The 24,908-nt window shown below is 41.9% G+C and overlaps 1 protein-coding gene across 1 annotated transcript in view; it reads left to right on the top strand.

Moving 5' to 3' along the window:
* Nucleotides 1-24,908, top strand: part of ACBD6 (acyl-CoA binding domain containing 6) — a 67,681-nt gene that overhangs the window by 31,492 nt on the left and 11,281 nt on the right. The window contains exons 4-6 of the mRNA XM_018569156.1: nt 1,185-1,270; nt 5,019-5,124; nt 11,585-11,674. Coding sequence (XP_018424658.1) covers nt 1,185-1,270; nt 5,019-5,124; nt 11,585-11,674 — 282 coding nt within the window. The remainder of the gene's footprint in view (nt 1-1,184; nt 1,271-5,018; nt 5,125-11,584; nt 11,675-24,908) is intronic.

The raw sequence follows: 24,908 nt of genomic DNA, 5'->3' as shown, positions 1-24,908 counted from the left end.
GAGAGAAGTGAGAACATTCCAAAGTGAATCTAAATCCAAAAATGTAATAAATGACAGTGTCCTTAGACGTACTGTCTGCATTTAGTTGTTTTTTTAACTCAATTGTCTTTCTTTTTTTTTTACCTGGTGATTCTGCCAGTAACACACTACTAGTCCTAGGATGATGATGCTCCGTTACCATTCTGTAAATCAGGACAGCAGAAACAGGATTGTACTACAGAACTCTATCCTACGCTTATTGTCAATAACATAGTGTGGTTCTGTAGTCCTCAAAACTAACAACATTGCAACTTATCATAGTCCACACAGGCAGCAAGCACAAGATGTTATCAGCTCACAATATTTCTGGGAGGATCAACAGTTATTTTTTTTTACTTTTTAAACCAGTGTAACGGTACGGTTTCAATGGCATATTTGATGGTAATATTTAGCAGAATAAATGGGATCAATTACATAAGTTCATCCGTTTTTTGTTAAATAAAACGTTTTTTGTAATGCAATTTGACACCCTAAACCCGTGGTAAATCTTTTTTTTTCATAATGCTCTGTTGAACTCTGTTTTATAGAGCTCAAAAGCTCAGGCTCAAATTTACAAACACAAGTAAATGAGTCAGAGGAGTGCCACCTGCCTGTTTGGTGAGCCCATGCAGAGTTTCAGCCAGAAAGGGTTGGAAGGCAAACTGTTTCTGCTTTTCTCACTATTTAGAACACCCATAATGCTTTGGGAAACTTGTAGCATTGGTGCATCTGGTATTGAAGCCCAACCCTTGTAGTGGTTGGACATCTTCTTTTCTTGGCTGCGCCTGCACAGTAAATCCCCATTAACTTTTGTGGGGCTTATCTACCTCTGTCTCCTGGCTGGGTGGCAAGTCCCATAGAAGTCAATGAGGATGGTACTGCACTGGCACAGCCCAAAGAAGACATGCATCGCAGGATGTAAACAAGCAAAGGAGGCTGAGTCTGGTGTAATCGGTAAATACTCATCTGTGCATACCAGAGAAGGGAAGCCATGATGTCACCTTAAAGGACCTAAAGGATAATTGCACTTTGCTTTAAAGCAGACTTATCCTTCAAGTTGACTTCAGAACTGTGGCAGTATTTTTTGTCTGGCAGAAGCAGCATGTTTAAGTTTCTATAGTTTGTTTTCTTGAATTTGATGTTCCCAATATCTCTGTTTTTCACAGTCGTTTGAGGATCCTGTTGAAGAGCACAAGTCGAGCTTTGGTGGACGAGTGGTCAGCTGTCTTTACCAGGTGCCGGAAACACTTAGGTAATTGAAGGGAAGTTCCTCTCCTATTCTTTTTATCATTTCTTTTTCTGAATGTGCAAACTCATCTTGTGATCTCCCCTGTGAGCATTTTACACTACTTTCATTCTGTTCACATAACAGGTCTCCCACATTCCACTGTGCCTCTCGTCCCCCCCTCTTTTCTGTTCCATGAGGCTTTGCAGTAATCTATCAGAATTGAATTAATCCTTCTCTCTCGGGCAGCCATCTGTCCTCTCCTCTCTGCTCAGGCCCGACTAGTTCCACCAGGGATGATTGATGGGCTCTGCAATTGATTAGTTACTCTTCTAGATAAATGGACTGTTTTGGCATTAAGTATCATAGGTCAGTCTGCGTGGCCAGGCAGTGAGGCCTTTGCTTTTACAGAGATGTGCACAGACTAGCAGAAATTATACTGGCCACGCACTGGAACATACAACTAAGTTGTGGTTTATGTGACTAAGGACCAATGGAGTATGCAGAGCTTTATTAATGGAGAACCATTACATATGAGCACAGATCACAACTCCGTTATAGTAATGACAAATGGATTTTTATTGGTGTAAAGACGTGTGGCAGCCTTTGGACCTGTTCAGTAAAGCAGTCCAAAGGGCATAAATGATGGTGAAAGTGCCGTAACCCATAGCAATCTGTTTTTATTTCAGTGAGGTTGGTGATTTTTGCACACTGCTCTGTGCCATATTGCATAAACTAGCATGTCTCTTAAGCTGATGGCACCCATTCTGACTGTTGGTAGTAGTGCCAAGATGGGTGGTTAAAGTGGCTTCTAATGGATTAGGATCCATCTATTTAAAATCGGTAATCCATTATGAGGCATGGCATATTAAAAAGAAAATAAGTGCCAGAGTTGAATAAGAGATCCCAAAAAGGTCCACATTAGTTCTTCTGAGGAATGCATGGTTAAAGTGGCAGTAAAGAAGATGTAGAAAAAAAAGAAGTTGCAGGGTTGTTTGTCATAATGTGCTAATATGCACACCACATTATGGCTGACCTTGTAAAATGATCCCCTCCAGTGCAGCACTGTCCTCTTTCCCATCAGTGGCCAGCACTGCCATCTTCTCCTGGTCGTCTTCCACGTATGGCGTCTTCGGCCTCTTGATTGGCCGGCCAGCATGATGTAACCCCTGGGCATGCGCACAGGTGTAAGTTCAGCTCAGCATTCCAAGCCTGTGCACTGAGCTGCGAATGTGTGGCTCTGCATAGAAGAAAGAAAAAATGCTGACAAGCAGGTAGGAGCTTTTTTGGAAGAAAAGATTTGCAGTCTCTACTGCTATAAACTTTCAACATTTTTTTTCAGACCAAGCTTTACTTCTGCTTTAAAACACTGTTCGTGCCAGCACACCAACATCGACTTTATTGATCGGTCTTTATTTGACGTCAGATTTGTACGCGATGCCATGTTCATCTGATGTCAAATGAAGATGGAACCATGAAGTGGCCCTTGGTGTGCTGGTGCCTCATTCTTTCATACCTTGAGCTGTGTTGATCAAGGCAATGACACTGAGAAAGCATTTGTTCTCGATGTGCCCTTTTCACACCATACAGGTGCATTGACATGTGTTGCATAAAAATGCAGTGTCTGCATTTTTTTTAAATGCAATGCACAAAAACCATTACAAGCGCTTTTGTGCATTGAGTGAAATCATTTTTTTTAAACTTTTAATGAAGTGAAAAAAGATAAAACTGTGCTGCATTGCAAAAAAGCATCATAGTGCGCATGCAAACACATACCAGCATGGCTGCATTATGCATACCATAACGCGTGCCTGCTGGTGTGAACAGGCCCTTACAACACTTATTTATTTTATTTATTACAGGTATTTATATAGCGCCGACAATTTACACAGCACTTTACATAGTTGCACATTTCACATCAGTCCCTACCCTCGAGGAGCTTACAATCTAAGGTCCCTATCTCACATGCATACATAGAGGGCCAATTTAGAGAGGAGCCAATTAACCTACCAGCATGTCTTTGCTTATTCTTTATAAAGTCACGATTAAAAAATAGTTTGAAATGTTTAAAAATGTAATTTAGATTGTTGCAGCTTGTGTGATGTTATGTCACCTAACTGTAAGTGGTGACAGAAAGCATCATCATGAAGAGTTATATATATATATAAAAAAAAAAAAAAAAGACATCCTTTAAACTGGCTGAGGGCCACAAGTGGCCCACAAAACACCAGTTTGACATGTCTGACCTAAAAGATCTTTTTTTGTTGATAGAAGATAGATTGGTCTGTTGCCAGCTTAGATTGAAGTCTGTATGAAATCATCTGCAGTTCTGTCCTTTTTTAGTAGCATTACTAGATAAGGAGTCTGAAGTCCTGCTGAACCACATAGCCCAGCTACGTCAGTTGGCTCCTAAGAGCGTGCCCCATCATCCCCTAAGACTGCTTCTCCCCCACCTCCTGCAATGTGTTCAGCACTGTGCTCATGCAACCATGGAACAGATCAGCTGGTGTGAATAATTGCATGATTGCCCAGTGTGTCGATGCCGGGCACCTCAGGGATGGCAACCCCCCTTTGCCCACATTACCCCATTCTTATGAAAATGATCACTCTCGCACCACTGCTTTAATCACACCAAGCAATTAAAAGCTCACTGCGCTACCAGGGACTGTGGACGCTGCTCTTAATGAGCTTTTGCTTCTATTGGTCCCTAAGAGGCGGTGAGCATTGGCGGATTAAAGACTAGAAATAATTACAGGTGATGTGATTCTGGTCCCTGGAGTACCAGGAGGAAGTTAGGAGGACCTTTTACACGCATCCCTTCCTTTTCTCTGTGCCGGGTCGGAGATTTCGACAGAACACCGGCTTTATCAGTTCGAACTTTCCTTATTTAAGATTTTTTTTTTTCTTAACTGTAACATCATATTTCATGGAGATTAAACTCCAGGCAACTAATGAGTAAGTTGGATACTAATTCTTCTGGAAAACATTGCAAATGTGCTAAAGTCAGAAGGTCCAATTGATATACTACAAGTGACCCTTAAATTAAATAAATATTCCCCTACCATTAGTCACCCTATAGCTAACATCTCCTGGTGTCTGCCTGCATGCAAGGTACCTATTCAAGTGCCTTGGTGCCCCAAACCCTCTGGCACATTCCCTGGTCAAGAGCCTTGCCCCACCTCCTTCTACCAAGCAATACTGTTGACTGGTTAAACCATGGTGAACCCATCATAGTCATGAGCCATTAGAGAGGCTTTGTTGGTGGGGGGGTCCAGGCTCTTGCTCTGGTTGATATTGTCATACTGGTGCTCCCAGGGGTTCAGGCTTTTGTGTGATGAATAGAGGGAGTTAATGTGCAGGAACATGGAGGTGCATGCTATGTGGACAGTGGCAGTAGAGATGTTTTATTCTCTCTTCTGTTTCGTTTTAAACTGGGAATTTAGTGGATCAAAATTTAGAAAGCTTTCCACAGGTCTGCAGCCTCTTGTTAAATGTTTCAGCTCCCATTTATTCTCATTTGTGTATGGGCACAATGTTTTTTGAAAACCAAATCAATTTTTTTTAACCATATCAACAGATTAAATCTCTCCTTTTTCATTTTTTTATTAAATGAATACATTCAATGTTTACTATTTGCACAGACCCTTTTTTTTTTTTAGGTTTTCATGAACCAAACAAAATGCTCAGAGTGCACGTTTTTACTCATTAGTGCATTTGTGTCAAAATGTGTGCCATTGCTGAGATTCATATGTTCACCAAGTCTTTGTTCCCGCAGGGATGAAGATAAAGACATTTTTGACTACTGCCGGGAGAATGACATCTCACGAATATCACAGGCCCTGGCTACAGGGGCGATTGATGTGAATGTGGCAGATGATGAGGTATGTAGTAGCAGTTGTCATGAGTTTGAGCCCATTCAGACATGTGTATTGTGGTAACGTTTGGAAACATGCATGTTTTATCACGATGCACAATCTGCTGTGCTATATGTTTAAAGTGACACCTAAGACGTACTACAGGAACAAGCAACACACCCGCGATGCAGTGCACCACAGCACGCATGCCTAGAATATACATGCTGTAAATGAATGTCGGAAAAGTGTCAGACCTCCTTAGCTATAAACATGTTCCATGCCAACAATTCAGACAGCAATAAAGTCTAAGCATCAAAACAAAGGCCAGGGGATTAGCATTCTCAAAAAAAGGTCAGCAATAGCAGCCACCATTGAAGCTAAACTCCAGCCTAACTTCAGTCTTGCACAGTTGCACATAATCCTGCTGGCCCCTTCCACCAGCCATAATCTGCCTGCATTGCATAGAGAAAAACCAAGATCCAGTGATGACATCCTGGAGTCCAAAATAGGGTATGTATTGAAAACAGGTTTTATTTAAAAATTTCATTAGCATGTTGATGGTTGAAGAAGAACCAGGAAGGCAAAATATAAGCAGATGAAACTTCAGCAATAATTACTCACAACAGATTTATTTTAAGGTGCACAGCATTGCCACCCCATTTAAAAGAATAATACAGCACACCTTAACGTGAGGTTATGTGTTAAAGTGACACTAAACTCAGGAGTTAAAGCTTACAAATACATTCAAGTACTTTTTAACTATTAACAAAAACGTATCTTTGTGTGTATCACTCCGCTGTAGGTCCCTAAATCATCTTTGAATATGTGCTGACACTGTCCTTCCTTCTGGAGGGTGGCTCATTTTGTTCCCCACAGTCCCTGTGTGTGTAGTAATTTAAGTAGCCACCACTCCAAGCTCACTCCCGTGATGGACTACAATCTCACATTTCATTTACTAATTTGTACTGAGATTGTAGCCCATCACAGGAGCAAGCTTGGATTAGTGGCTACTTTACAACACACACAGGGACCATGGGGAACAAAAGTAGCAACCTTTCAGAAGGAAGGACAGTGTTAGCACCAATTCAGAGATGATTTGAGTATCTACAGCTGAATGATGCACAAATAAGATACATTTTTGTTAATAGTTAAGGTACTTGAAGGTATTTTTAAGATTTAAAGTCACATTAAAATCACATTGCTCCCCCCATTGTGCTTTAAGGGCTTACCTTAAGTGATGACTCTTGATCTGATCATCTTCTTTCCAGTAGTTTTCAGTAGTCACAGACTTTAATTTCACTTTAACTCCTGAGTGTAGTGTCCCTTTAAGTGGGAGTGAGTGCGTGCATTTTGCATGATATTTTGGACGGTTCTGGTCATTTTAAAAAATTGTTTCAAGCTTTTCTCTTGGTGCACAGTAGACCCTTCTATATCTTTTGGCGTTCAACTTTGGCATTAATAGTTGCCAAATATACAGCAATTTTATAACTGGGCATTACAGGTCCAAGTGTTAAGTAGCTAGAGTCTGGTAATGTCAGGTGGCTTAATATATTTCTTCTGCTGTTGATGCCACTGACCATCCTGCATTTAAAAGGACAGCCTTACGTTGATAAATGCTAATATGATCCTTAAGGTATCTTATAAATGTGTGGTATTGTTTTCTAACTGACCCAATTGGAACCTTCTAACTTCTCCAAATGGTATTCAGATAAATAAATCCTGTTACTGAAACAGGTGAGGTGTGCTCATACCATCAGGCACATGTGTGATTTGTCCTAAATTTGGTTGTTGCAGTAACTATACATGCTGTTGATGTTCCATGACAGTTCATGTAGTAGTAGAGATGTTAAGAGCATAGGAGATGTACAGTCATTTTTGTACATCGGGTAGGAAAACCTGTCCACAACAAGAGACATAATCTCACCTACTAGTGACCTGACAGCAGGTAGAAAAAAAGGCAATAGGAACGCCCGGCTCTTGGTTTGAATGCACTTTTTATGTAGGTTAACCTTTTTTGGCATGTGGGCGTTGTATGCATTGATACGTGACTTTAAGTAGAGGAAAGCAATAATCTAGTGCACACTAGTACATACTAAACATGAGCATTTTCATGAAGTACAGTTCATGGATATGAGCCCTTTAACGCGGCTTTACATGATTAAAGGTTTGCATCCCTGCCAGTCTCTCCACCACCAAAACAATATTAGCAATAACAAAAGCATTGAAAGGAAAGATTTAACACAAAATATACTCACCTTGATCCCTGCTTCTGGGATGCACATCACCTTTTCCATACTAATGCGTCCTGGGATAGCGGGGCATTTGAAATCCCACCAGAATCTATTCCACTCCATTGCAGAAATGCATCCTAGCTGGATTTCTAGTGGCCGGGAGGAAGCATTGAGGGGAGGTGGGATCACCCACCCCTCTTGAAAGCCGAGGCCATAGTTATTTCTTGTGAAATCTTTTATTGTAAACGTTTTAAATGCAGCTTATTTGTTTGGGTCGTGGGGGCTGCAGAGCAAAAATGTTCAAGATTTTTCTTTTTTAACCATAGCACAGTCACAGCCTCCATGGACATCAATTGGGTTTAAACGTTTTATTGTATTTTCCCCATTAAAAAAAAGTGTCATGCCACAGTCATACATATAGACATCAGTGAGCCCTACACTGTATTCCCCCTATATGACATAATTGGCCTTACTAGTAACTGAAGCATTTTACTGTTTGGGTGGGTTTTTTTTGAAAGTATATCTTATTTTATGACATATCTGCTTCATTCTTCTGCTTTCAGTGGATCTTGCATATGTTCTCTTTTCAGAATGGGATGCAATTATCAATTCATAGCCTGAGACACAGGGAATTAATGAGGATTGGGAGGGGTTACTGTCTGCTTACCATTTTATATGAATCTCCCTGGGGTATTAGTGATATGATCTAGACTTTCCTATTAAGCAGCCCACTGGTTGCATATTTTATCCATTTGTGATCTGAAGTCATTTTACCTAAATAGTGTCGGCTCAATCATGCTTGTGATATAATCTTGCTATTAATCTAGTAAGTAGAAGTTGCAGTGAAATGTCTTTAAATTAGTGTTTTTGTAGGTATTTTAATAACTATATTGAATGTTCACAGTATAGTTTCATAATGTACATTTGCAATCTTTAGCATTTAACTTTGGCCTATATTCTTATCATTTGAAAACTACAACAGGTTTGGCAACTACATCTGATTGCAGCATACTTAAACCATGTATGTTTGAGAAAATCAGCCTTGTACCTGCATAGGTTTGGTTTGATGTACAACAGAGGTAGGCAACCTCAGCACTCCAGCTTTGGTGAAACTGCAAATCCCATCATGCCTTTCCATCTGGGAGTCATGCCTGTGGCTGTCAGTCTTGCAATGCCTCAGTGGGATTTCTAGGTTAACCACAGCCGAAGTTTGGTTAACCCTGATCTAGACCATACATGCAGGGATGCCTACCCATGGTCTAACAACAAAGACTTGTGAGGTTATTTGGGTGATGGGCTTTAAATCTTTTCTGCTTCAAGTCACTACTGGAATCATGACATACCCAGGGCTATGGACTTCATGTGACAAGTCTAATTGGCCCAGCTGGTGGTTAAGTCAAGTGTTCCTCCATACCCAGAAGCACCAGGTATTTCCTATGGCTCCTGACATTTAATGGATCAGTGGGGAGCAAATACAAAGTAAGATTTTGTTGGGAATATATAAGACATTAAAGCAAACAGATTGCTTTTTCCTAAATGAGCAAAACACAGGTTTGCCTTAAGGACCGGGTATATTTGTGACGGCCTGCGGACCGGGGCACTAGGGCATGAGAGCTGTGGGACTTGCGGAGCAGGTTGGAGTCACAGACAGGAGGGATATCTGGAATGTAGGACACAGGGAACTAAGAAACTAAAGGGCTGTGCGGAGGGCGCAGAGTCTAAGAAGGGCCATGTCTTCCACAGATCCTCTAATAGTGAGGATGATTGGCTGCTGGACAATATTAATAAGACACATGCTATGTTTCCCAATGTGTGAAACCTGCGCTGTTGGAGATGGCCTTCTCTTTCTGGTTAATACATAGCGAGAATTGGTCTTCTCTTTTTGGTTGATACATTGCATTGGTATAAAAAATTAGACGGTATGAAACTTTGCTTTTTGTGATTTAGGAGCTAGAGTGGGCTAGAGGGGCCACTTTGGAGAGGCATGGTGTACTTGTTAGATTGTTTGTTTGCCTGATCTCTCAAAGAAGAGATTGGCTTGTGCAAGGAGACCATCTGCAGAAACCTTTTCTTTTTTTTGGTCAAAAAGATTTTTATAGATTTTTGTAGAATATAAACAGTAACATGGGAAAAACAAATAACCCAAAACATAACAAAGATACATCACCAAAACAGCACTGACAACAGGCAGAAAAATAGAAAAGAAAAATCCAATAGAAATTCAATAGAAGGAGGGCTTAATCTGGAAACAGAAGATATTTCACTGTAAAACAATAGCCGACATGGCATGGATAAAATAAGCAATGTTAGTTAAGCAAGCAAAAGGGGGAGAAACGCAACTGGGTAAGGATAACACACAAAGAGGAGGGCCTAAATGAGCACATATCAATTGATTGGTCCGCTAGTGGCCAAGACAAGGCACCATCGGTTGGACAGACATTCTCAAGGAGTGCTAGCACCCGAGTGGGAAGTGCCCAGCAGAGAGTGAAACTCATCAGAGTATTTGTGAAGTATCCAACACGCCCAGATTCTATTATGCCTGGCCAGACGATCAGTGTCCTCCGCAACTAGCCTCCCCATTTCCATCATGTCATCCATAACCCCTGCCCAGGATGCTAAAGTCGGTGTCATAGATGTTTTCCAGCAACGAGATATGCATACTCTGGCGGCAGATAAGCAAAATCTGAGAATTTCTTTTTTAATACTCTTAATAAGTCCTGGTAGAAGTGAAAGAAGGGCAGTATGAGGGGAGGGATCAAGGAAGGTAGATTGCATGGAAGAATAAGCCTGAAACACAGCAGTCCAAAAGGGGGATACTCTGTCACAGCTCCACCAGACATGCAAATACAGAAATTTTCGAAGAAGGTCAAAAGTCTGATCAAACGTGAGCTCAGCTAAAAAGAACGGACAAGGTCCGCCAATTTGATTGCTTCAAATCAGGGCTTCCCAGTAGAGTGTGCTGAGGTAGTCAACTTCGGCTTTAGGTTGGAGCTCCCTGGGTGTAAAACATGCCTCACATGAAGCAAATGAGCGCTTTCCATATTTAGAAAGGAGGCACAGTGTATGCCGGGAGGAACTTGAGGGTTATTAAAGATAGGTAAGAGAGGACCCGGCCAAGAGGAGAGATTGAAACGGGTAAGGTAAGAATCCCAAGCATGTAAAACCGGAGTCAACAGGAAAGAGAGGGATGACAAGGGGCGCCTAAAACTGGGGGGGATCCAGAGGGTGTTAGGGGTTGCATTGGCGTTGTATGCTACACCAACCTTAGAACTGCTAGAATGAAACCAGTCCAAGATTTAGGTAAAGAGGGCAGATTTATGGCACAAGAAAAAGTCGGGTAAATCAGCCCCACCTCTATGTTTGGGTGACATCAACGTGCAAACGCTAAGACAAAGAGTTTTATGCCCCCAGACAATTTTAAAATTTAAAACAGCCATCTTCAAGTTCTGTAAGGAGGGCAGCGGGGAGAGAGATCAGTACTGTTTGAAATTTCTAAATAATGCGGGGGAGGATGTCCATCCAGTAGATACTTTTTAGGGGACAGAGAGAAGAGCTGTCATTAATTTAACTCCGAAAACTGGAATATAAGGTATCATTTGACCATGAAACATGACTGACTAAAGTCTGAAAAACACTGTTGTAAGATGAATAGCTAATGTTTTTCTGTAGCTACAGTACAGAGTTTGCACAATGTACCATAAAGGGAATTATGTTAAATAAAGGTGAACGAAAAGGAAAATGTTTGACACTCCTTGTAATCTGTGAGATTTGGATCTAGCTGATTATGGTGGACATCAAATTTTTTTTTTTATTATTTTACTCTATTTTTATAGAATAAGTCCAACGCATATACTTTGTGCATTGTTGGTGCCAAACAGCTGATCCCATGGGTATTGCATTGAGTATTATAATTGAAGATAATCTGAAATTTTTGATGGAGCTAAAAAATATTGAAAATGTTCTGCTAAGATTATCAGGCTTATTTTTGGAGCGTGTCCTCTTCACACCCGTACATTGCCTCCTTGATTACATGGCCTTGTTTACCAAGTCATCAGTGTCTTGAAAAAAAGATTTTGATCAGATACAAACCACCTATGGAAAATGAAGGTTGGGAAAAAGAAATGTTGAATTCTTTGTTATGGGGTACAAAACATCCTTATTTTAGACACCTGGGCTTGGAGGGCCTGTGTACATGGGCAATAGTGAGTCATATTTTTTTGGTCCTGTATAACTGTGTTTGCTTGTATCTTTTACAGGGTCGCTGCCTTCTCCACTGGTCCTGTGACAGAGGACACTCCGAGCTAGTGTCTACACTCCTCTTCCATAATGCTCACATAAATATGCAGGTAAGAATTTTCTGTCTAGTCTATGTTCCTCTGTGGGTTGTTCACACCGGCAACATTGGCCAATGAAGTCCCAACCCAGGAGCAAAGCAAATTGCCTTATGTCTCATGCGCTGAAATTAAGCAAGATGTTTTTCATTTTTTGCACACAAATTAAAATAACGTGCCGTGTGGTGTGCATGGGCCCTTTCTGTAAGTTGTAACTTTAGATTTTTCATGCATCTCTATCTGCTGGTGAAACCTAATACTATATTGTGACATACAGCTGGAGTGGTGATCTATGGAAATCATTGTATCATGGTGGTTGGACTTTAGTCTACTAATGTTATAAGTAATTTTATAAGGGTCCTGTCATTGTTTTTCAAATGAAGAGCAACACTAAACATTACCGTCCATGTACCTGGGGTCCTGTGTTCTTCAAAAGGTTGGCTGGCATTCAGACCATTTGTGGTTTGGTCCACAATGGTCTGAATTTGCACGTTACCCAAGAGTAGTACTGTGCACATATCCTTTTGGCCCTGTTTATTAATAACAGGCTGGATTGCAGGCAATGAGGACCCATTTATTTTACATCAGTGTGGGAAGTTTGCAGGAGATTTCCTTTAAGCTTATTCGAAACACCTGAATGAAGAGGTGTCTATTCCACTGTTCTATACTATTCTATCATGTGCTTGTTTATACAGGAGATGTGTGAAATTGGTGGGCATATAAGACCGCCACAATCTAAGCAGCACCAAAATATGAATTTTTGTTTTGCCTTACCCATTTAAAGTATGTCAGAAGGCATATTTATTCCCATGAGAAAAAAAATAATAATTCTGCTGCATAGGCAACTACTAGGTTATCTAACAGTCTGTAGTCCACACAAGTAGTCCTTGTTTATTGATGGAATTCGAGTGCCTGATCCAGGTAGAAGGTAGGCAGTATATGATTAGTGAAGACATTGTGCTGGCTAAGTGATTTTTCTCTGTTTTAGTCCAAGCCCTAAGTGCTTTGTTTTGTTACACTGCAGCTTTGTTCTGGAACCTTTTCAGGCATCACTGAAAGTTTTGGGGGTTGGGAAGTACCCTGTGAACCAGTTTTACAGAATACCCCATTAAAATACAGCCCCCTTGCCAAACAAGATCTGGATGGTAGAAGAGGTTATAAATAGATTGTTCTGTAGCGATGGGGGATGAAACAAGTGGCAGGGTGGGGGTCTTCTTGAAGCTTTCAGAGGAAGACAATCCAGAGATAATAAATAGCAGAGTGAGCGTCTCCGCGGGGAGAGATTCTCACAAACAACATTATTATTGAGCGCTCAATCCATTGCCAAATCCATCTCATTACTGACAACAACCTGCAGCCCAGACATTCTGAGAGCACAGAGGTTCTCCTGATTCCAGGTCTTGCCGGACAGATTTCCATTCCCTATATAATGAAATAACTGGATCACATTTACAGTTTCGGGTTGGACTGAAATTTTATATAACAGTAGAACCCTTTATATACATTTTTCAACTTCATAAATTGTATGACTGTATAATTTACAGGGAGTCACAGCAAACATTTGCTTTTCAACGGAAAGACTTTGTTTGGTTGAAAAGTCTTAAAGCCTATCTCCAGGTATAGAAAAATCTCTCCTTCCAGTGGGGATACCCCACTACTGCAAGGGCCAAATTGCTCCTTTTTGTATTGAGGTATTCCGTAAAGGACTTTTGCTTACCTAATCTGTTATATAATAAAGCTTAAAAAGATGGGGGGTGGGGGGAGATGCTGACACATTAATACATACAAGTATGTAGGTAAAGCAATTTGTTGTCTCCTCCCCTTCATAGAGGTGTCCCAGACCAACCTATGAGGCTAGTGGTACACATGAGAGGCAGGGACTGGGTCTTTGAAGAGGCCAGAGAGGGAAATTAACTCTGTCTGGTAAAGCCATGGACCCAGATTTTCAAAAAGTTAGCAGAATGGGCTCTAGTGTGGTATTTAATTGCCTGGTTAAGGAAAATGCATGGGCTGTTCTGTCTTTACCGCCCTGTACAATGCTATAGATGGGTACTACAGATTTCTGCCTTGCACAGAAGCACAAAGCATGCAACTTAAATAGTAAATGTCAGTAGCCAATCAGAACACTCGGGCTTGTGATTTTGAAGGAAAAGCCTGCTGGTGACCTTATTAAAGTGTAACACCATTTTGGTTGTGAAAAGCCTCTTCTCTCCAGGTTGATTATTCACAGTATGTTGTTAGGATTTTAGCAAACCCTCATTTTACATCCTACTGAAACTTGAACATGTATTTTAGACACTTTTTTTTTTATTTCCTAGTGCTAAGTGGAAGGGTCTAAGGGGTATAATCACATGATTCAGATAAGAGTCATTATCTGTAATTATTGTAATAAGAGCTAATTTGCCAGGAAAAGCAGAGTCAGTCTTTTCAACGGGAAATTACATTTATTGGGGTGTGCTATAGACTGTTCTTGCCACGGTTACAGGGAAGCAGCCTTTTTTAGAAAATTAGAGTGTATACTGAAATAGAAAGGCAAAATACAAAACGGGTTGTTTAACAAGTTTATGTATCATTTTTAATCGTAAGGCAAGTGGAGATTTCCTCTGCAGTGACCCAATCAAAAGGGCATAAAGGTATCTCTTTATTATTGATTGCTCAATTTGCCCAACCCATCTAATGGAAGCATCCATATTGGTCAATAAGATTTCTTACTAAAGGCTACAAAGGCTACAGCTGGGTCTGACTTAGTTGCAGGTGCAGCTCAAAAGATGGAAATATTGAACCCAACAAGTTCAGAGGCGTGCACAGTAGAGGCGTATCTGGCTAACAAGGGCAATAGGTGCCTGCTCTTTAGGCAGGACTTTTACCAGTTAAAATAAATAGCTGACAGTCACTTTAATGTACAGTTGACATAAACACTGTGCGGGTTTTGTTTAGGCTGGATGGTGTAATTTACCATTAAATGCAAGCCATGTACAGGACTGCATTTATCTTTTTGCTGTGCAGGCTTGAATTATTATTAAGGCTAAAATGGGATTTATAACTTCGTGTATCCCTTAAACACAGCCATAAGATGCGAGTCGGGGGAAATACTCCTACCCCTCCATTATCAATCCCTGTTTTTTGTCTTGGTCCGAGCTTAACGTTTAAAGCTGTGAGTCGTGTGTTTTTTATACCCACAGAATCCAGTCTCCTACAAGACTTGAGGTTTGCAAACACGATCTCAGTAGCCCTTTGGTATTTAATATATGTGCACATGAATGTCTATTGAAATGTTATTCTTCTTACAAAGCGTTTATGTTAAAACTAACATTGTTCCCCCCATTGTCCAGCTGGCAGGTTAATTTATACGTGATGTCATAGTGGTTTGGTCAATTGGTATTGGCAGTGAGTGAGTGATGTCACAGGCCAGCTATCAGTCAGGTCCGGGAGGGGGTAAAGAGGTCTCAGTAACTGTAATGAGCACAGGCAGAGCGAGGTACTAGGTCACAGCTCCGGCTGTATTGGATTCAGATTCATAAGTTAATTGAGGGCAGAGTCCTCCCTCCTCACTGCTCTCACCACAGATCAATAACCATAAATATCTCTCCCTAAGGACACCACTCCACCTCCCATCTGTACCTTCCCAGCATACAGCTAAAGCCTGACCTACAGGTGTAAGACTAGTCACGCCAGTAAAAATACACTTACCAGCACTCCAAGCTTATAAAGCGGTCACTTCGCCCATTATACGGGTCCTATTTATAAAGCAGTTAGTCTGACATTCACCAAATATTCTTTGCCGATGAGACATCTTGGTGCATGCTTGAAATGGCAATGTTTGATTCATTACCATTGAGGGCCTATTCACACCAACAGTGTGCACTACTGTGTGGCCGCTGATGTGTGCGCTGTGAAGGAAGTGGTGCAATGTGCTGATTACAGTGCATCATACTTTTTAGCATTATTAAATTGTCATAAACTGGCATTTCATTCATTTCTATTCACTGCAGCATGTTGCAACACGCCGTATTGACAAAAATACTACATGTTTTACCTTTTTCAACACAGTGGTGTGAACGGACATCCTGGGACACAAGGCAAATTGCTTTGTCTATGCACTGGGACTTGGGCAGCCTTGCCCAATGCATCTGGTGTGGAGTGTCCCTGAATTTTTGACTGCTTTATAAATATGCCCCATGTGTCAATATTGGTTACAGTTGTGTTCATGATTTTATGTGCTACGTTTAAAACGGCTGATCTCTGTCCCATGATGCTCTTGCCTCTCACCTAGAAGTCAGAGATGATGGGAAAGTCTGAATGTGACTGTGCTACTATGCAATAGTGTTTTGGGGGGTTGCCGTATGATTCGGATGGGGTGAAGGACACCCAGGGATTAGTGTGCGCAGGCATGTTTCTTTTCCTCCCTGATTGGCAAGGTTACTGCTGAGAGACTGCAGCTTTCCCAGCTGATTTGATTAGACCTCCAGCTTTATCCTTTCCCCAGCCCCCTCCAGCCAGCACCTCCTGATCCTTTTAGCACAGACCCTCACTCCAATAACCATTGCAGCATCTTGTGCTCTCTTTTCAAACTCAATTCTGACATCTCACAAGGCAGATTAGGAAACTCTCAGAAAGGATTAGCAGGCGATAGCAAAACATGCACCGTGACACTCCCTCTGAGCCTCTTAAAACCCCTTACCCTTCTTTTTTTATTTCCAAATCCCAGGGGAGGCAGATATTGTTATAACTTGTAGTACAGAAATGGCTCTACACTTGTAGCTTGGTCCTGCATTATACTTGCTGCTGGATTTAACTTTTGTTCCCCTAGCACTCTTGTAAGTCATGGTATTTACATTTCGTTTGTAAAGCTTAGTACCCACAAGAAGCCCAGAAAATAACATTAGAGGATAACTGCTGCTTAAAGGGAACTTGTCTTTCAGCTGTTACCTTGCACCACCGAGATTACAACTAGCGGCGCTGGTTTGAGGACAGCTATGTCACTGTGCATGGTGCTGCACAAGTGTTCTGTGCTCTCCATAGAGAACGGATATCAAATTCAATTTAAAGCAGATATGAACTGGCCTAAAAGGTGCCTAAGGTATCAACCGTGACAAAGTACAGGTGCCTTGTTGTGCCAGAATGTACCCCCATTTACCTTCAAATCGATCCCTGTAGAAGAGTTCTGATCCTACCCCCAGCTCCACCCCTTGCAGTTCACCTTTGGGTTCATGTCATCAGGCATTCTGGTCAAATGCTGCATTTTCCATTTGAAACACAGACCGCTGTGTTGAAATGTAAAAAGTGGCATTTGATATGAAAAGGCTGCATTTCTCCTGCTTTGCATTTAGGTTAAACACAATGTAATAGAATGTGCTGCATCTACAAAACACAACCCAAAGCAGGTCTAACACAGCCTCTCAACTGCCATGTGTGTACTCCTCAATGATAGTCAATGGGATTTTTGCTAACTTGTGTTTGACGTGCATGTGGAACATCTGGAAAGTTAAAACAGCGGAAATTGCCCTAATTCCGAAGCCTCGTGGGATGTAGAGGCTTTGGTATTTGACAGGTGAAGAGTAGGGGTAGAGCTCTTTTTGTCAGCATGGGGAGGGGATTTATCTTGACCTGTAGATTCACTGATGGGCCTTGTTTGGTCTGGGTCTAGGGTGCAATGAGTTCTGCAGGGACACTTTTACTTGACACTGCTAGGCCTTCTTTTTTTTTTTTTGGTTTTTTTTCGACTGTTTCAGCGGCTTTAACGGTGGCTACTATTAACACAATCAGTGTTCTTCCTATTTGTTAAAAAATGTAAATGTGACTGGACACCCATCATTCCTCCCAGAGAGAGTAAAACAAGACTGTGCAGTCTTCGCAGTGCGGCAATTTGAGGACCGGCAGGAGTTAGTTATCACCCTTTGCTTTCTCTGCCGAATCTACTTTCAGTGTATAGCAACATCTCCAATGTTGAGTACACACAGCCAAGATTCAGAAGAGATGCAGTAGATGCTAATATCGCTTGTAACTATTGGGTCATGTATTGGTTGATTTCTAAGTGATAATAAGCACTTATGAGCATTAGAAATACTTATCACTTATGAAGATTTTCGGTGAGACGGGTACCTTCATGTCAGATCCACCAATCTGAGCAAAGGCCAAGCTGAAAAGTAAAAAAAAGGTCAATCTCATGGCATATGGACAATGTTCTGCGTCTCATGGATATGTGTAACAGTACAATACTGCTTATTGGTTTTAGGGCAGTGATTTAACTTACTCTAAAGTAGAATAAGTACAGCTTCACTACCCCTTTATTAATATGTGGCCTTTGTGTCCACTAATAGCCACTTCCAACAGAGGTTTCTAAGGTATTTTGCTTTGTTATGTATTTTCGTCAACCATGTAGCTTATAGCCGACTATAGCCTCAGAAAAAAACTTTACGTGGGACAGGTGTTGGAGAGGGTTACGGAAACCTGCCATGAGAAACATCTTGTAACTTTTCTTTAACTTTTATAATCTGCTTACTTGTGAGGCATTAATTCAGAAAGAACTGGACTCCGTAAGTAAGCCAGGCAACTTTAATTTTCAAAAGGAGATCAGCTGTGGCAGCCCCATAAATACCTCTCGTGACCAGTTTACCTTGGAGATCACACCAGCCCAATGATAACTGCTGACACACCAGCAAAGGCCATCATCTCAGAATCTCTGACCAGGCCTGGTTGAAGATCACTTACATGGCTACACTGTATAAGCAAACACAAATGCAGATAAGAATATTGAAATACTCAACATAAAGCTTTTCAATGCACTCATTTGTTGAGTTTTTGTGACCAACTTTCACCATTTCTTTATTTTGCCATCCTAGAGACAAATGGCAGAAACTTTGCATCTTGTAAACTTTTGCTGGCTCAACCAAAACTTGTTTTGGACTCGTTGTAATGTTCTATGTTTTGGGGTAAATATATGTTAAAAATTGTTATTTTTCTTGCCTGATGAAGTCTAATTTCTATATTTTCATGTCAGTTTCTATAATCTTGCAGGTTTTTCAGTAAGGATTTATCACATCTAATCTGATCATAATATAAATTGACAAAATCGACACTGTGTATAAGGAACATGAACCAGCGGAAGCTTGCCATGCACACTTCTTGTCTCTGGTGTGACATTGCAATAGTGGGGGATGACACAGTCGGTGATTCTCTGTAATATTTTATTCTGGGTGTCTACATTAGTAATTCATGCAATTTTCGTATTAGCAGCCCTCCCATCTTTAGACACGGATAGTAGAGCTGTAAACACTTCTGCCATTGGAAACTATACCAAAGTTCTTGTTTGGAGTTCCTCTTTAAGGCTACAGTGGTATTCAGTGAGTGTGACAGGTTTGCTGGGGGCCCAGCACTTAGCCAGAGCAGGGAGGGGGAAGTAATGGAACTGCTCTTGCAACGTCCCTGGTAATAGGATAAATACAGTGCTTTACTTCAGGATGGTAAATGGGCGCAATCCAATTTCCATGATTCCATCTGCAGAGGCTGAGCACTCTCAGCTGCCACAGGATGAAAGTTATTCTCTGCTGACCCCTCAACCTGCTGCCGAGCCTGACAAGGAGGAGATGGGTCTGTTGATGCTGTATGTGGACTAGCATACCTTGCTACCCCATCAGTGTCTTCACTTTACTTTTCTAGCAGTGCTGCCTTCAGATGCACTACTGCTTAGGTCACACAGTGCCCTCATCGCTTGCTACACTGCAGCACAACCTCATTCCCAATATATGTCTCTAATAGGCCTCCCTGCCTTTCTCCAGGCTTTGTTAATCCTTCCTACACCCTTATCCCCCCTCCCGGTGTGCTCCCGCCTCTGATATAGCACAGCCGGTCTTGAGCTGCGATTGTGCTGGCTTTATGCTTCAGATTATACAAAGCAGATTAACCCTTCTAAACCCCTTAGATTTTAATTATTTCTGTATGTATTTGTAAAAGCTGCAGTCTGCTCCCAGCAGTTCCCACCTGTCCCCTCCTTCCATCTTTCTCTTGCCCCCGTTTTGTGTCCTGGATTCGGAGCTGAGGAGAGCAGATTGTTTGGGGTGAAATAATGCTGGTGGTTTCTCCATTGCAGCCGTCAAAATAGTTTTCACAAAACCATCAGGTTGCTGATGACGTAATAGACTTGTGGGTCTATTCACTGAATAGAACAATTGTTCAGTCAGTCATGAAAAAAATTACAGTTAAAGTGACACAGAAATAACATATTAACCAGCTCCAGTTTTTATTGTGGCATTCAGTGTGTACAAGCAGTTGCATTGGCAGCTAATTACCAAAAGTTGCTGGTACTCTGGTTCTGAATGGCCCTGAATCTGGTTGTAGAGCCTGTGTAATGGTTCATACATCACTTGTCTTTTTTGCTCTCAATGCAACCTTGCATGCATTTTATGTGGGAACTAGAAGCTATAGTCTCACCTAGATATCCTCTGAGAAACCTACTGATCTGACTACATGGAACTGTAGAAAACGGATTAAGGTAAATTGAGTGAACCTTAAGCTGTTTTATTTTTTAATCTGCCGGCTGAACGAAAAAAAAAAAATAGAACACATTCCGCCATCCACGCTAAACAGACAAATCCCTTGCTGTCTCCATTAGATGCTGACAGCGGCCGCGGCTGTCGGAATCCATGAATGGTGCTTGCAGGTGATTTAGCTGCAAATAACGTTCGGCTGAAGATTTTCCGACTGACTTCTTCGATCTCCTGATCGAGGGATACCGGGACGAAGGCTGCCAACAGGGGCACAAATTTTTGCCGGTTCATCAAGAACTGCATGAAATTCGCATAGTGTTGGGCTGGCTTTAGTCTAGCAGCTTTAGCCATCTGATTGACTTGTTGCCTAGAGTGGCTTAGGTTGCTATTTGCATAACTAAAGAGTCCCGTGTTTCAGATCTTCACATAACTAAGAGCAAGGGTAATCTACCTAACAAGGCCTTAGACAGCAAACAACCCTGACGGTGGTTGCAACCCCTCTCCATTCTGTCCAATGCTAGAAAAGAACGTTTTGACTTTGAGATTAATGTTAATATAAAACGTGTAGGGCAGCCATCTACCATGTGATCCAGGCTGCCTAGCCTTTCTTCACATAGAGAAGTTTAGGGGCAGTATTTATTTATTACAGGTATTTATATAGCGCCGTCAATTTACGCAGCACTTTACATAGTTGCACATTTACATCAGTCCCTACTCTCAAGGAGCTTACAATCTAAGGTCCCTATCTCACATGCAGAACCAACGTAGAGAGGAGCAAATTAACCTACCAGCATGTCTTTGGAATGTGGGAGGAAACCAGAGAAAACCCATGCAAGCATAGGGAGAACATGCAAACTCCTTGCAGATAGTGACCTGGCCGCGATTCGACCCGGGGGCCCCAGTGCTGCAAGGGGGCCAGTCTGCACGGCAGAAGCGCTAACCACTATGCCACTGTGCTGCCCCAGTAGTATTTTTCTTAAAAATGTGATTGGAGAGTGCAGACTGCCCCCTGTAGTTCTTGTGAGTTTTTAAGATAGATCCACTCTCATGGCTTGTTTGCACACCATGTGTGCGTTAAAGTGCACATGCATTTTTTCACATTGCGGCACGTTGCATTAGGCAGAAAGTAAGGGGCTGTCGGTGGGGTTTAATTAATGAAAAATAGCACCTGCACTATTTTCTACACTATTTTCTACAATGCAACGCACAGGGCTTATACATTTAAAGGAGTGTTATGTGTTTCAGTGAACTGTATATGTGCATTTCATGCAAGTAAGATTGAATGGCAGTGCATGTATGCAGTGCATTTGCCATGTGTTACATAGTTGTTGACTTTGAATAAAGAGACAGGTCCATCGAGTTCAACGTGTTTGTGTAACTTTCCTCAGCATCCCCTGATGCTGAGGAAAGCATCTAAAAAGAGTCAATAGTCTATTTAGACCACCTGAAACCACTGAACAGGGAAGAGAGTTTCCGCAATGTTACCGCTCTTACAGTAAAGAATCCCCTTCGCAGTTTAAGATAGACCTTTTTTGGCCTCTTGTCTTCTTGAGCGTACCGTTTATTACTGATTCTACCATCACCATTTAACAATTTGTACATTGCTATTGTAGTGCCCCGCTGGATTCTAGGGACAGGAGGGGCGGACATTTCACCTCAGGGATGGATCCTTAGCTGGAATGTGGGGTGTGTATAGTGAATTTGGGCACCAGTCACTTTAACCTCTTGCCATCCGCCCGTTAAGAAAAAACGGACGGACGGCTGACTCCTATCTGCGGGTTGCCGTCGCCAGACGGCATTTTTTTCCTGCTCGTGCGCGCCCCCGGGCAGGAAAGACCCGCTTGTTACTACAGCCATTAACGGCTGTTTCACATACTAAAAAATCTGTAATTTTTCCTTCATATATAAAAAAATAAAAACCCCAGTGGTGAATAAATACCACCAAAAGAAAGCTCTATCTGTCCCCAAAAAAGGGTATAAAATTCATTTCAGTACAGCGCTGCATGACGGAATAAATGTCAGTCAAAGTACCGCAGCGCTGAATACTGAAAAATGGCCTGGATGGGAAGGGGGTTTAACACCGCGGATGTCAACTGGTTAAGGATTGTATGATGTTTTATTAGAAAAATGGCAAAAACAGGGCGAGAGGCTTAGGGCTGCGGACATCTAGGATCAAACAGAATTACAGGCTCACCAAATGCTTTCCAGCCTTACAGTAGAGGGCCTTTAACCGAAAATGCAGCGACACTGTGTTAGCTCACCATAGCCGGCAGAGATTTTGAGATCTCCACTGCGTGAGACACTGACCTTTCTCTGAGGCCCAAACCCATCCTGGCGTCTCTGGTACCTCCAGCAGATGAAATTCCTCCCTGGATCTCCATCTCAGGAATAATTCCTGACCCCTACTGGTTCCATACCTGACCACCTTTAGGCTTTAGGCCTGGTCAGATAGCATATACAGTTGTGTGAGAAAGTGTTGGCCCCCCTTCTGATTTTTCATTGTTTTGCACGCTTGTCACACTTTAATGTTTCAGATCATCAAACAAATTGAAATATTAGTCAAAGATAACACAAGTAAACGCAACATGCAGTTTTTAAAGGAAGGTTTTTATTATTAAGGGAAAACAAAATCCAAACCGACATGGCCCTGTGTGAAAATGTGTTTGCCCCCTAAACCTAATAACTGGTTGGGCCACCCTTTGCAGCAAGAACTGCAATCAAGCGATAACTTGCAATTAGTCTGTTTCAGCGCTGTGCAGGAATTTTGGTCAACTCATCTTTGCAGAATTGTTGTCATTCAGCCACATTGGAAGGTTTTCGAGCATAAACCGCCTTTTTAAGGTCATGCCACAGCATCTCAATAGGATTCAGGTCAGGACTTGACTAGGCCACTCCAAAGTCTTCGTTTTGTTTTTCTTCAGCCATTCAGAGGTGGACTTGCTGGTGTGTTTTGGATCATTGTCCTGCTGCAGAACCCAAGTTCGCTTCAGCTTGAGGTCACGAACATTATCCTTCAGGATTTTTTGGTAGACAGCAGAATTTATGGTTCCATTTATCACAGCAAGTCTTCCAGGTCCTGAAGCAGCAAAACAGCCCCAGACCATCACACTATCACCACCATATTTTACTGTTGGTATTATGTTCTTTTTCTGAAATTCGGTGTTACTCCTACGCCAGATGTAATGGGACACACACCTTCCAAAAAGTTCAACTTTTGTCTAGTCAGTCTACAAAGTATTTTCTCAAAAGTCTTGGGGATCATCAATATTTTTTTCTGGCATAACGGAGATGAGCTTTTATGTTCTTTTTGCTCAGCACCGGTTTTCGTCGGAACTCTGCCATGTAGGCCATTTTTGCCCAGTCTCTTTCTTATGGTGGAGTCATGAACACTGACCTGAACTGAGGCAAGTGAGGGGTGCAGTTCTTTTGATGTTGTTCTGGGGTCTTTTGTGACCTCTTGGATGAGTCATCGCTGCGCTCTTGGGGTAATTTTGGTTGGCCGCCCACACCTGAGAAGGTTCATCGCTGTTCCATGTTTTCGTCATTTGTGGATAATGGCTCTCACTGTGGTTCGCTGGAGTCCCAAAGCTTTAGAAATGGCTTTATAACCCTTTTCCAGACTGATAGATCTCAATACTTTCTTTCTCATTTGTTCCTGGATTTCTTTGGATCTCGGCATGATGTGTAGCTTTTGAGGATCTTTTGGTCTACTTCACTTTGTCAGTCATGTCTTATTTAAGTGATTTCTTGGTTGTAAACAGGTGTGGCAGTAATCAGGCCTGGGTGTGGCTAGAGAAATTGAACTCAGGTGTGATAAACCAGAGTTAAGTTATGTTTTAACAGGGAGGGGGCAAACATTTATTCACACAGGGCCATGTGGGTTTGGGTTTTGTATTCCCTTAATAATAAAAACCTTCCTTTAAAAAATGCATGTTATGTATACTTGTGTTATCTTTGACTAATATTTAAATTTATGTGATGATCTGAAACATTAAAGTGTGACAAACGTGCAAAACAATGAAAAATCAGAAAGGGGGCCAACACTTTTTCACACAACTGTATGTAATGCACTTCCCCAGGCAGGAGGCCCAGGGGAGAAAAATACTTTCACATGGTCAGACCCAGATATTTATGTCCCCTCCTAGTATGCAGCACTGGCCATGAAACACCTTCCACTGTTGGTTGCGCTGCTCTTTGGCAAGGCTACACCCAGCGGCAGGCAGATGCAATTAATAACAGAATCCTTAGGGAAAATCAAATGAGTATAGACTATACAATCGGCCAGACTGAACACAGTGTGTTGTAGTATCGCAAGTTAAAACATGCAACATAACATGCTTTAACATATGTACTGTGGTGTGAACGAGCCCTTAGCATTTATTGCAGAGAGTTACAGAAAGAATATGGCTTGACATGATATAAGTTAGGGCTGCAACTAATCGATTACTTGATAATGAGTATTGTTGTTAACTATTCTCATTATCGATTAGTTGATCTGGATCCCCCCACTGGGTGCCTGCTGCATTTGCTGTCCCCTCCAATCTCTGCTGCTCTGCCCTGCCTGTATCGGCAGGGGACACAGACCACTGCAGCTGATGCCCAGTGGGGAGGAGAAGACCGGCTGTCAGTCAATTCAGCTGTGACTCTGCGACTCCACCCCCATACTGCATTAGCCAGCCTGCTATTGGCCATTTCAAATTGCAATAGCCAATACCAGGCTGGCCATTGCACCCGCCCACTGACACTGTCAATCAGCAGAGGAG

Source organism: Nanorana parkeri, unplaced genomic scaffold, assembly GCF_000935625.1.
Source record: "Nanorana parkeri isolate BGI_ZX_2015 unplaced genomic scaffold, ASM93562v1 scaffold1293, whole genome shotgun sequence".
Taxonomy (NCBI): domain Eukaryota; kingdom Metazoa; phylum Chordata; class Amphibia; order Anura; family Dicroglossidae; genus Nanorana; species Nanorana parkeri.
The sequence above is the reverse complement of the archived record's forward strand: the minus strand, read 5'-3'. Positions and strand labels throughout refer to the sequence as shown.